This window comes from Chlorocebus sabaeus, chromosome 13, assembly GCF_047675955.1.
Source record: "Chlorocebus sabaeus isolate Y175 chromosome 13, mChlSab1.0.hap1, whole genome shotgun sequence".
Taxonomy (NCBI): Eukaryota; Metazoa; Chordata; class Mammalia; order Primates; family Cercopithecidae; genus Chlorocebus; species Chlorocebus sabaeus.
Window position 1 is genome coordinate 34,494,841 of NC_132916.1, and position 13,550 is coordinate 34,508,390.

The window sequence follows — 13,550 nt, forward strand, 5'->3', positions numbered from 1 at the left end:
CACCATGCAACCAGACACAGAGAACAGTGCTCGCCATGCAACCAGACACAGAGAACAGTGCTCACCATGCAACCAGACACAGAGAACAGTGCTCACCATGCAACCAGACACAGAGAACAGTGCTCACCATGCAACCAGACACAGAGAACAGTGCTCACCATGCACACACGTCTTCATTACCCACAGAGGGCCTACTATAAGATGTGAGGCACAATCATAGGCATAGATCTCAGAAGCATACTCCCAAGATTAGTTATCCCTTATTTCAAGCAGATAAGGTGGGGCCACTAAGGTCCAGAAAGGTGGCAGCTGTTATCCAAGGTAAACAGCTGATCATGGGTCAAGTGAAATTAATAGGCAGTCCCTGCTGATAAGGCAGTGTTCTTTGTGATACACTGCTCGAATGCACTTCCTCCTGGGGGAGAAGGGCAACAACCCCAGGCAGGAGGCTCTTCCTGAGCTAACAGAAGCACTTTTCTTAACTCATCCATCAAAATTAGATAAGAAAACCAAAGGGAACGTGTGTGTAAGTCAAGCAGAAGCAAGTCTCTAACTTCAACTGCACACAAAGCAAATATACTTCATAAGGGATTCTGACTTGTGTTTGACGCTAGTACATTTCGCACAGCTGAGGCTGCTGAAACCAAAGAAAATAAGGAAAACAAGTTCTGTGGCCAAGATATTTACCTTACTGAGCAACAGTATTTTCCCCCAATCCCTTAAAACTCTCATAGTCATCATGATACTCCAAGAATGCAGCAGCTTTTGCTGTCACAGCATAGACCACAGACCGCTCCAGATGCAAAGAATGTTTTGAGATTCATTGCTTTCATCCATTGGAAAACATTGACAGCAAGCAATTTTCTTCCTAAGAAGATATTCTAGGGCCAGGCACAGTGGCTCATGCCTATAATCCCAACAGTTTGGGAGGCCGAGGCAGGAGGATCGCTTGAACCCAGGAGCTCAAGACCAGTCTGGGAAACATGGCAAAACTTCATCTCCACAAAAAATACAAACATTAGCTGAGCATGGTGGCATGCGCCTGTAGTCCCAGCTATTCAGGGTGGTTGATTAATTGAGCTTGGGAGGTTGAGGCTGCAGTGAGCCATGATTGTGCCTCTGCACTCCAGCCTGGGCAACAGAGCGAGACCAGATCCTGTCTCAAAAAAAAAAAAAAAGAAAAAAGAAAAAGAAAAAGAAAAGAAAAGAAAAAAAAGATATTCTAGATTTGGCCAATCCTTTAACTGATTTTCCAAAATTTTAATCTAAGAAGAGCACATTAGGTGGAGCCTATTCAACTAACACGGCATCTGCATTACTCTTGCTATCCCCTCTGGCCAGCCTGGCAAAATCATCCTGCACCATTTATCAGTGAATGTGTCTTCTGCTAGGATTTGGACATCTCAGAGGAAAGCTGAAAAAGTGAAACCCCTATATATCTTTTCCCTGAATCCAGTATTTTTCTACTTCTCGATCTTCAACAACTGTTTAAAGGACAAAATAATTGGAGAAAATGGAATTGAATCTTTTCTCAAGCAACAGCTACAGAATACATTTATTAACTGGGTGCATCAACATGTTAATTTGATAATTCATCTCCTACTATTCTCCCACAGATAAATGGAAATTATGTCTCTGCCTGCCCACCTTCTATTCCCCACCCACTCACCTAAGGGAAGAGAAGTTGCTAATCTAGTTAGTCAGAACTCAGTGTGTTCATTGGACCCTGTTCTGCTAGTGGGCAGATTACTGTGCCTTAAACATGGGTGCCTTCCTGAGCCCCACCTCCAGTGGGAAACTAGTTAGTCCAGGGCAGCTGTGTGTGCCCCCAAAGCATGCCTGGACCTTATAAGCCTGAGCCATCTGCTTGAGGGAAGTCTCCTGGGATATTTTTATTAGAGTGGCATGATGATCCCCATTTGCTATGGTTCTTTGTGTACATGTCTCCATAATGACAGATGAAGATGTGATGTTTGTAGGTCCTTGCTCCTCGTTCCCTCCTAATGCCATCCAAACCTAGCTCTGACCTTTCCCACAGTGTTTCTCAATGTGCGGTCCGCCTACATCAGAATCATCGGGGAGGTACTTAAAATGCAGATTCCTGTGCCTCCCTCCAGATCTACAAACTCACAATCTTTGAGGTTGATACCTGAGAACATGCATTTTAATAAGCTCCCCCTGGGAGATTTTTATGCAGATGACCTTTTGAGTTTACTGGAGGCCTTTTGTAAAGCCCCAGTGAAAGTTTCCAGCGAGTAGCATCTCTGCCTTAACAAATTAAAAGAGGCTACACTTGGGCCAGAACTTTAAACTGAAAACAGCAGCCCCTCTGACCCCCACCCCTAACAACAGACTGAAGGGGTCGGCACTGACAGTTAGCCAGAGGCCTCCAAAAGTCAGGTAGGCATTGAAGATCCAGAGTCAGAGCTTTCAGATCCAGCTGCTCCTCCTTTGCTAAAGTCAGGAACTAGGGTTTTATTTTATTAAAGATGACACTTTGTCTACTTTAAGCATTTCTTCTTATTCTACAGATTTCATCTTGGACAGATATATCTCCATTGACGAAACATTCTTTTTCATTCACTCCCCCTGATAACATCCCCTCTTCCTTTCTTAGCTCAGAAATAAAACACAAGGGCCAGGAGCGGTGGCTCACACCTATATTCCCAGTACTTTGGGAGGCTGAGGCAGGTGGATCACAAGGTCAGGAGTTTAAGACCAGCCTGACCAGCATGGTGAAACCCTATCTTTACTAAAAAAAAAAAAATACAAAAGTTAACCAGACATACTGGTGTGCACCTGTAATCCCAGCTACTCGGGAGGCTGAGGCAGCAGAATTGCTTGAACCGGGAGGCAGAGGTTGCAGTGAGCCAAGATTGTGCCAGTGCACTTCAGCCTGGGCAACAGAGCAAGACTCCACCTCAAAAAAAAAAAGAAAGAAAGAAAGAAAGAAAGAAAAGAAATAAAACACAAGAATTATTCAATTTTAACCATTTATTAACCATCTCATTAACAGACATTAGCTTTTGTAAACAACTGAAAGTCCTCCATAAACTTCTGCTCCTAAAAATTAATTAAGTATTGATTTTTCACCCTTTCTAGTTAGGATTTATGGCCAGGGCTTCAATAAACTCTCTTGTAAGCAAAATAAGTGAGGGCAGTAACTTCTAGCTAACTTCCAGCTCAACTAATTATGTTCTCTGTCTCTCTAATTCCCCTTGTAATTTTAGCCAAATAAAGCAAATTAGGCCTAGACAAAGGAAAACAGACTCCAGGAAAAAATATTTTGTGAAATGTTTTTTAATTATTTAACTTAAAGGGATCTAATTTATTTTCATTTCATTTTGTATCCCAAAAGCTTGACTGGTATTTCTGCCAACCCATAAGTAGAATCTGGCAAAGGAAACCCTTAAAATTTTGGAACTTGAGAATCACTTTGATGATCTTCTGCATGTTTACAGAACGATCAACTCCATGCTGTATGGTTATACAGTACCATTATTTTTGAAAGGCTCATGGGCAGAATTTTGTGCTTATTGTTTTCATCTCGGGGTGTGTGTGTGTAGCAGTAAATACAACAGATACTATTGTATTGTTGTAAAGTTATATTCTGAATATCCAGAGCATGGGTTCTTATTCTTAGGTTATTCTTACAAATTGATAGATGGGTAGACAACTAGGTAAAGAGGTAGAGATGGATGGATAGATGGATAGCTGGATAGAAAGGTAGGTAGGTAGGTAGGTAGATAGATAGATAGATAGATAGATAGATAGATAGATAGACAGACGATAGACACAAAAACAGGCTTTAAAACATAATTTATTTTTTCTTTTTAAAAACAGCCACTGTTGCTTAGATTAATTTTATACTGCAAGGCATGCTTCCTGGAGGCATATGGTTTGGGGGATGCCATGAAAAGCTGAATCTGGAGACTTCCCTTAGAACAGAGCACTGTATTTATGATTTAACTATTTCTTGTTAGCAGCAGACAGTGTACCGTGGACTGCAGAACTCTGCCATGTATCACGGTCTTTCATATTGAAAACAAAAACAAAAACAAATAGTACCTAATTAAACTGAGCTTGATGTTCTGCATACTCTACGCAAACACCATATCCTCTGGAATTTCATTTAAAAATGCATGGCCCCAACCATGCCTCCAGGACCACAATGCACAAGTCTAGAGGTGCCACGCCCATTGCTCTCTCATGCCATGCTGTCCTAAGCCCTATGCCTCTGCTCCCGGGCTCCCCCGGCCTAGGAAGCTTTCCCCACCCATCTGTCTGCCCCCTGTTAGAGAACACACAACTCTCTTGCACCCTAACTATTTACCAGTGTGGGGGGGTGTTTTATTGTGGCTTAATATCCCAAGGCCCAGCACAGTGCCAGCCATAAAGCAGGTGTTCAACAAATACCCTCTGGATTGAGGAATGGATACATCAACGATGCACATACCAAATGCCAGCCTTGCTGTACAAGCTTGAGCACAGATTTGAGGGAAGCATATTTCTTAATGTTAAAAAAGCAGCATAAGAGGATGGGGGTGGAATTCGCATTAGTACCTTCAGAGTTTTTTTTTTTTTTTTCCTTGCCCATGATGACTCACTTCTGCTAACTGAAGTTTTTAGGTAACAGTGACTGTAATATTCTGCTAGTTTTGTAGGCTTTCATTGTCAAGATGAGTTCTAAATTGAGCATAAGCCACAAAAGCAACCATAAAGCTTTGCATTACATACAGAGGGATAGGGAGCATTGGTTAGTAAAGGATTCTGATTAAGAACCATTTAGTGTCATCTCTGGTGACTCCCATCTGCTGGTCTTCTAGTAACCCGGAAGTACATCAAAGCACAGAACCTCATCTGGCTAAAATGGCCCCGCATTAAAAACCATTGTGAGGTTGGGAACTTTACATCATTCTTCTGGAGGACAAAAATCCTTCCAGTGAGCTTCAACAACAAATTCTCTATTATTGCTCATCAAGCTGAATAATAATTACACATCCAGTTATCCACCTTCACAACAAGTTGGTTAGATCCTTAAGGGCAGAGACTATAACCTCAGGGCCCAGAACAATTCCTGGCACCTTGTAGGCACTCAAAAATACCTGGTTAATAACCATTCTATACTACTCTGTGCACAGTACAAGCTCACAGAACTGGGAGGGACCTCAGAAATAATTTTGATACAATCTCTTCCATTTCAGGATCAGAACAAGGAGAGCCAGAGAAGCAAAGTAAAGTACCCAGGTTTATAAGATCAGACTATGGAGGATGCCTTTAAAAAATAAAAAATTGTGTCCACGCACAGTGGCTCACATCTGTAATCGCAGCACCTTGGGAGGCTGGGGTGAGTGGATCTCCTGAGGTCAGGAGTTCAAAACCAGCCTGGCCAACATGGCGAAACTCTGTCTCTACTAAAAATACAAAAATTAGTCAGGCGTGGTGACAGGTTCCTGTTATCCCAGCTACTTGGGAGGCTGAGGCAGGAGAATCACTTGAACCTGGGAGGCAGAGGTTGCAGTGAGCTGAGACTGTGCCACTGAACTCCAGCCTGGGCGACAGAGGAAGACTCTGTCTTTAAAAAAAAACAAGAAAGAAAGAAATAGAAAGAAAAAAAAAAAAGATTTTTTCTCCTCTCAGTCCGTAGTTTCTGGGAAAAATCCAAGAGGGATCTAAAAATGACCATTTCATGCCTCAATAGCTTCTTCTAAGCAAACAGGCCTTTTATAAGTTATGGAACATTAACATGAAATACATATAGAATAGAATTTGGTAGCTTGTGTTATGTAAATTTATTTTGGTGAGTGAAGTCCATAGTTCTCAAATTCAATTCATAAAATTAATACCTCTTATTTTCTTCTGGAGCCTTTAAGGGCTTTTGAAAATCACGGTTAAGAGGTCCAGATTCTTATCATTCATGTAAAATCAAACTACAAAACTAAAATTTCAGTATTTTAATTAAGTCTGCCTAAGTCCATCAAATTAATTTGCAGCAGCAAAATAAGATAAAATCATGAGAAGCTCAGGGACGAATTCAACATCCCATCACTCATGATTAATTCAACCAGCTTTTATGTCCACGTCTGGGTGATAAATACTAAAATTCCTGTTTGTCTCATTGCTTTATATGAGAAATGAGACTTTCTTTTACCCTTAAGCTAACTAACCTCCTAAAGATCTAGAAATATATTCTTTCCTATGGAGGAAAAGTGCTTTGCCGCCAGAGAGGCTGGGGAGGAGAACACGGATGTCAAGAGTGGGCTTGAGGGAGATTTTAAAAATCCAGGATCTGGCGTACAGCACCAGCTCCACTGTGCAGCTTCCTGAGTGAGCCGCTCTGCAGCTCCCAGGCAGTCTGAGCTCCTAATTTGCTAGCACCTCTCAGTTGAGGGCTAAATTTCCCTTGGGCCTTGATTTCCTTTTCTGTCTCTCTTTCCCCCTGGGATCAGGCAACTTGAGAACGGAACCTCTTGATTAACATGTCAAGAGCCATAGACTCTCCTTAATGGACAGTCTCTTTGCCTGCTCGGGGCACTGGCTCAGCCTGGACCTGGGCAGGAGCTGCCACAATGTGTTAAGTCACTAATAAAGGCCTGTGCTCAGTAATGATTTAAAGTGCTCTGAGATAGAGGGCCTTTGGATTCATTAACTCCTCAGCACACTGCCTGCAAAGCCTCCTCTGCTCTCTTGCCTAGCACGTCCCTGGCTGCCAAGCATCTGTGGCAGAAGAGTGGAAAGGCAAGTTCCTCCAAATACAAAATGGTGCTTGAACCTCTAGATGATGGTTTTGCTTTGTGACATACTCGACTGCCTACTCACGGGGACCAATCTGTCATTTCAAATGGTTTTCCAAAGCAATTTTCTAAAGTGGATCTTTAAAACACTTTGGGATGAATCATTTAAACATTTCAGGTTGGTGACACTCTTGGAGGAAGGAACATGCCCTAGCAAATGGAACGCATCTTATCTGCCTCCAAGTGAGTGGATGAGTTTAAGCAACAACGCCTCTGAACACACTTCCCCATCAAGTCCTCATCAGGAGTTGCTGAGAACCTCCCCACCTCCTTCTTTTGAAAGAGGCAATCAGGATCTTTTGCATTCTTCTCTAACTCGTTTGAGCCTGAAACACAACCTGGGTGGTGCTGATATATCTCAGGAACCTCCAGGCTTCTTCATCCAGGGACTGAGCAGGGCCTGCCCAAGGCTGGAGATCTATATGCCACCGCGGACCCTGCAAGAGACAGAAAATATAGGTTGTGTGTAAGGAAGTAGGAACTGGGTGGGAGGAGAAGGACACAGTATCAGAGAGGAAGCAAGGCTGCTTTAGCTGTCGGCAAAACACACACATGTGCATACAGGCAGCAGGGGGCTCTTTGGGAGCTGCTGTCATTAAGGCCACATCAGTCACAGGGAGACAAATGAGGCCTGCGACAGCCCAGCTCCCAGGTTAAGCAGGAGAATGCAAAGGCCCCGGGGACTGTCTGACTCTGCATTTATGATCAAAGGCAAACTCCATTTGACCCCATTGGGCTCTCCCTTAGCTGCAGCTTATTTTATTTGAGGCTGTGCTCCACTAGGAAGAGAAACTCCCTTATCAATGACAGTCTCCCAAAGCTTAGAGCTTCAAAAATATGTGCCTCTCTAAACAAAGCACCATAATGCTGCGGACTTGTCTTTGTTCTGGGCATTTGTTTATCTTCCTCAGTGCAGGAAGATGGGACCACGGCCCTTGGCTGCTGGGACCCTGCACAGGCAGAGCGAGGACCCCAGAACTGTCAACACCAGGGCTGGGGAGGGTGGCTTTCTAGCACTGTGAGGCAGCCACCACCTGTTAGCAGAGGTTTCGAGGTGCTCCCATGAACAGAGTGGTTAAGGATGACCTGCTCAGCCCCCTTTTGCAGCAAGGATGGGTGGATGAAGGGTTGGGGGAATGCAGTGGTCTGGATGAAGCAAAAATGGGAGCCCCTCCAGTAAAAAGGGGGGCACTAGTCAGGAAATCCTTATTAGAGCTCAGAACTCCCTACCTACATTTGTCAGCACCAGGAGATGTCCAGGAGGTTCGCTGCAATTCCCAGGGGTGGGGAGGGCTCGTGCATGGTGGGGAAGGGCTGGGGAAAGGGAGAGCTCCAGGAGCTGGTGGGGTCAATGTCTAGCGCCAGGAAAGGCTTCGGGTGTCATAGCATAGGGTTCCTGCAGTGTAGTGAGAATGGGCCCCTAAACCCTTTTTTTTGAGACGGAGTCTCGCTCTGTCACCCAGGCTGGAGTGCAGTGGCGTGATCTCAGCTCACTGCGAGCTCCGCCTCCTGGGTTCACGCCATTCTCCCGCCTCAGGCTCCCGAGTAGCTGGGACTACAGGTGCCTGCCACCACGCCCGGCTAATTTTTTATATTTTTAGTAGAGACAGGGTTTCACCATGTCAGCCAGGATGGTCTTGATCTCCTGACCTCGTGATCCACCTGCCTCGGCCTCCCAAAGTGCTGGGATTACAGGCGTGAGCCACCGCGCCCAGCCCCCTAAACCCCTTTTTACGGTGAAGAAGTAGGCAGGGGAGGGTTCTGGGAGCAAGATATGTGCAGTCTTAGGAGGCCATGCTCAGTTTAATGCTCTGCTGATGCTGTCTCGAAATTCTTAGTAATTTTATTATTTTTTTTATTACTGCTCCTTGCAGAGCAGGGCTAACTCACAGGAAGCGTGCCTAGAGTCAGTCAAAATTCTTAATAATTTTTGAACAAGAGGCCCTGCATTTCATTTTATACTGGGCCCACAAATCATGTCGCCAGTCTCCCCTGAGGGGCACCTTCTGGAAGAACAGCCTCTTCTTATAGCTCTTCTTGTTCCGTACAGGCTGAGCAGGCAGAGACTCTAGTAAGAAAGCTGGAGAACGTTCGTCATACATCTTCCCAGTTAATGCCTCCCACACCCTTATTTCTTTTCTCCTTCTCTGAATTTGATGTTGATTACCATTTGGTCAAACAATATTTATTGAGCTTTAGCCACTCTGTGCCAGGCACTGGTAAATACACATATACACAGTGTTCTCCAGTCAGGTACTGTGGTAGGAACTGTCTGCACCCAAAAAAGAAACATCTAGACAGGCCAGCCATGAGATGCTTTAGTACAAATGTGGTTTGTTGTCCCTAGATGGGGTGGCCTAGGTGACTCGGGGTTACACAGAAAACATGGAAGTCGTGGGGAACAAGGTTAGTCTGTGTGAAGCAGACAGTCTGGGTTTGGGGAAGAGGAATCCATTCTCACGTGGGGGTCTGAGATCAATGCGAGCACTTTGGAGTGATCAAGGGTTATTCAGTTTAGGCATTATTAGACACACACCACTGAAGGATCCCTGTGGAGCCCACAGTCTCACATCCTCACAGCCTGTACCACCCTTGTAGGGGCTGAGCACCACACAGTCCCTCTAGAGTGAAGAGGCCTCCCTGGTTTCCCGCAGGCTGCCTCTTTTTTCAGGAGCCCACAGAGCAGGGCCAGCTGCATGGGCATGCAACCTGTGCAGGCTCTCCCAAGAAGCACTCATGGTCAGGTGGGGGAGACAGACATAGACGAAATAACTTCTATAGTAAAATGCTAAAATATTCAGGAGAGTCGTTCTCTTTACGAAATTATTCGATTCTGAAATCATAAATTATCAACACATTTAAACACAAATGCTTCCAGTCCTGCTTGGTCACATTGACAGACTGAGTGCTTCCCAGGTTACTGCAGCAGCCAGCACAGTAACATGATGTCCCAAGAGCACTCAGCTAGGCCCGGGGTTTAAAACCTCCTGGGTCACTGTCATGGACCACTCACAAGGGCCCCCAGCATCTGGCCCAGGAGTCCCTGGATGAAAATGATGGAGTTCACATGTTATGGTTTTCCTCAAAATGAGGAGTTGGCAAATCTTTTCTATAACGGGTCAAATAGCCAATGTTTTAGACTTTGCAGGCCACACAGTTTCTGTTGCAACTCCTTGCCTCCTGCTGTAGCTCAAGAGCGGCCATAGACAGTAAGTAAACAAATGGTTATGGCTGCCTTCCAATAAAGCTCCATTTACACAAACAGGCAGCAGGCTGGATTGGGCCTGCAAGCTGTAGTTTGCTGACTCCTGCTCCAGCTGATTCTAATTCAGAGGTAGGCTGGCCTAGAAGAGGAGGTTTACTGAAATAATGCAAGGGAGGCAGGCTATGATGTTGTTGGGGCTCAGAACACAATTCCCCAAAGTCTGGTGCTTTGGCATGGTATGAACTTTAAAGTGTTGTAAGACTTTCTCCTTAGCTCAGGTAAAATGGGGTCTTTGTCACATGACCATGAGAGATTGGGCTTACAGACACTTTGAAGGGTGAGAAAAATGGAATTTACTGGGCAAAAAGGAAGAAAAGGGAAACAGGGACTCTCAGCAAAGCAAAAGTTCTGCTAGCTGGCTTCCTGCCTCACAGATTGAATCTCAGGTTTCACCCCAGAACAACAGAGGCCAGGCTCCTCCCCACTGCAAATGATGCAAACTTCCCCAGGGGCTCTGGCCCAGTGTGCATTCCTCCCATTGCACAGGCTGGTCAGAGTTTCTCCGGGGTCCCCTTTATACTTGGCTGTCTCAAAAGGACATTGGATGGGCCTCAAAGGCGAGTTCTCTCTGATCTTCTGTGGCCCTCCTGTCTCTCACTCCTCTTTCTTCCCCAGAGTGGGTTCTAGAAACCAGAATTCCTCTTCTGTAAGGCAGGTGAGAGAAACTGGAGACCCTCTTCCCCAAAGCAAGCCATAAAATCTACAAAGGTCACTCTCTCCCTTCTCCCCGAATACCTTTGTTCCAGAGGGATCTTGCCCCATACCCAGGAGGAAGAAATGCTACACAGAGAGAGCAAGAGGAAGCTGACCAGACAGGCCTTGCTGGGGTTCCCCCCTCAGCCTATTACCATTAGATCACACCCTTTTGTCCAACCACACTTCTGTGTAGCTGTCCATCTTCATGGAACCTAAGCATTAAAACAGACCATTTTCCCTGCATCTCTGGGTCTTCATTTCTGAAGGCTTCCATGTCATGTAAAACTTTGATTAAATAAATTGGTTATGCTTTTCTCTCATTGACCTGTCTTTTATTAAAGGAGTGTTGGTCATATGCTTACGATGAGTGAGGAAAGGTATTATACCTATTCCCTATGACGTCTAGATTGTGACTAATGTTGTCATCTGGGTGACCTGGGCAACCAGTCAGGGTCCCAGCAGGATCCAGTGGGCTCATTCAGACGGGCTAATTTGAGAGAATTTAACAAAAAGACTATTTACAAAGGTGCGGGCAGGGCTTAAGGAAACCAATAAGGAATAAATAACGCAATACCTGTGTCTAGTAACACCAGAGAGCCCTTACAAGCCTAAGGGAACTAGATGGAGAAGTCTGTAGTAGAGGAATACAGTCAATCCTATTACATACTCCACCCTAACTGTCTGCCCCACCCACCAATCTCCGCCTCCTGTTGACCAAACTCAAAGGGAAGGCAGGGAAGAGTGAGGCTGTGCTTGATCCCTGCAGGTCAGCCTCCTGGGGTGGAGCAGAGTGGAGGTTGGGCCAGCAGGGGCAAATGGAAGGTTTCTTGTTCCAGCATTCTTTGGAAAGAGGCAGTGAGACTTGATCAAGGAGTCATTCATTCATTCAGTGGGCATTTGTGCCACATGCCAGGCTCTGTGTTACAATTTAATATAGGCCACAGCTGTGTAAACCAATAAATGCCAAAAAGGTTATAGGGGCTCTCACAGAGATCTCTACGGGGAACACTGGGAGCACAAAAAGGCGCAGTGCCTGAGTATTCCTCCAAAATAAATGCCTGAAAATACACAGGCAGAGCGTGGGAGGCAGTCTCCACTGCTAGAAGCCCAAAAGCACATCAAAGGTCTTTCCAGCATTATTAAAGAGACACCTTAAACACAGTAGTAGCATTTAACCTGGGCTAACACACAAAAGTAACTTCACAGATCAATAATTTAGAATCCATATGGTAAATCAATATGGTGAAACTATAGAATTGTCTTAAGGGTCCTCAAATAGTATTCTTCTTGCCACCTAATATTTGTCATTTCCAACTGAGTGTTGACCACAAAGGAGCTAAGCACAGCAGTTGGAACAGTGAATAATGTTAAGCTGAGGAGTCTCAGTTGGGCATATAATAGAAACACCGCAAATAGATGCCCTCAGAAGTGCTCTGGCTTAATGCTTTGGTTGAGCTGTTTAAAAAACATTTCACATAAAGCAATGTTCTTATTGGAATCAGTCTGACAGCAGTTTGTGATTATTTCCCCATGGAAACCACTAGCTTTTATCATCTCTTTCAATTATCATTGTCTTAATTCTCTAGTGTACAAATCAACATTTGTCCTTCCCAAATTCCCACAAAGAGAATTCTCTGAGCACCTTAAAACATCAATGGCAGGTTAAATAGAAAAGGACAAAAATCATTTTTCCCTTTTTAAAAGCTTTTTTAAATCAATGTGATTTTACTCCAAACAATTCCCTAAATGCCAGGGTACATTAAATGCCTGTCATCCACATGCTTCAAATATCAAGTGGCCATAACAATGCCACCCCCATTGCTCCCAGGAGATGGGAATGTGGATTCCCAATCCTGCCTGCCACCTGTACTTCCTCTTCAGACAGGTAAAGGAGCAGTTTAAGCAGAGGTGGCTGGAAATACCATCATTTTGGATTGGTCTGTTTGTCTGTCCCCAGCAGGCCTGAGCTGAAATGTCAAATGGAGGATTACAATGAGTTGCCACACAGAAGCAGCTTTGTTCCCCAGCTCCTGCAGGAATGTGGACCCCCTCTATTTCTAACCACCAGGGCATTCATACGAAGAGGCCTGCTCCACCTCAGATAAGCATTTCTCAGGGCAGGCGTGGTCCTGATTTCCAAGGTAAGGAAGGAGCCTCCTTTCAGTTTTGCAAAGGCCTTATCTGGCACCTTGTCCAGAAGATGCGCATTGAAAAGTGAGCAGGCTTCTGCTAATGAGAGGCAAATGTTTTCATTACTAGAAAACAATTCCAAAAATTCAGATTAAGGACAGCAGAAGATTCCATACACAACTAGCTCATGTTATTTGGTGGCTATTTTGCAGATATCTGAGATTCTACTTTCCGAAGGGTAAAAAGTGATCACTGAGTCACTCAGTGCATGGAGATAACGGATTTGACTCAAAAAGACTGCAACAAGCACAGCCATGAGGCTTTGGGATATTTTTATCATTTGTGATCTCAGCATAAAGTTTCGTTTCTTGAAAAAAAGAAAATGATTCTCTCAAGCCATGAAGCTGAATTCCAAGATTTTACTCCTAAAAGATAATGCCAAAAAAAAAAGCAATCTTTTAAAATACTCCTTTGCTTACCAGCTTACACTTGTGCACATAATAGAAATATATTAATTCAAGACCACGAGCCTCAAGCAAAACTTGTAGCATTTAAAAATTTTACAGGAAAAAAAGCAGGCCCACTCATGACCTAGAAAAGAGAGCTATCGATTCGGTATTGTGCAAAAGCTTTCTTTGTTTTAAAATTTGGAACAGCGGCTTCCT

General features: G+C 44.4%; 1 protein-coding gene across 5 annotated transcripts in view; it reads right to left on the reverse strand.

Annotated features, from left to right (window-relative positions):
• Positions 1–13,550, reverse strand: part of METTL24 (methyltransferase like 24) — a 124,668-nt gene that overhangs the window by 81,323 nt on the left and 29,795 nt on the right. For all 5 annotated transcript variants that reach the window (XM_073022413.1, XM_073022412.1, XM_008007348.3 and 2 more), the window contains exon 2: positions 7,133–7,231. In XM_073022413.1, the coding sequence (XP_072878514.1) occupies positions 7,133–7,231 (99 nt within the window). The remainder of the gene's footprint in view (positions 1–7,132; positions 7,232–13,550) is intronic.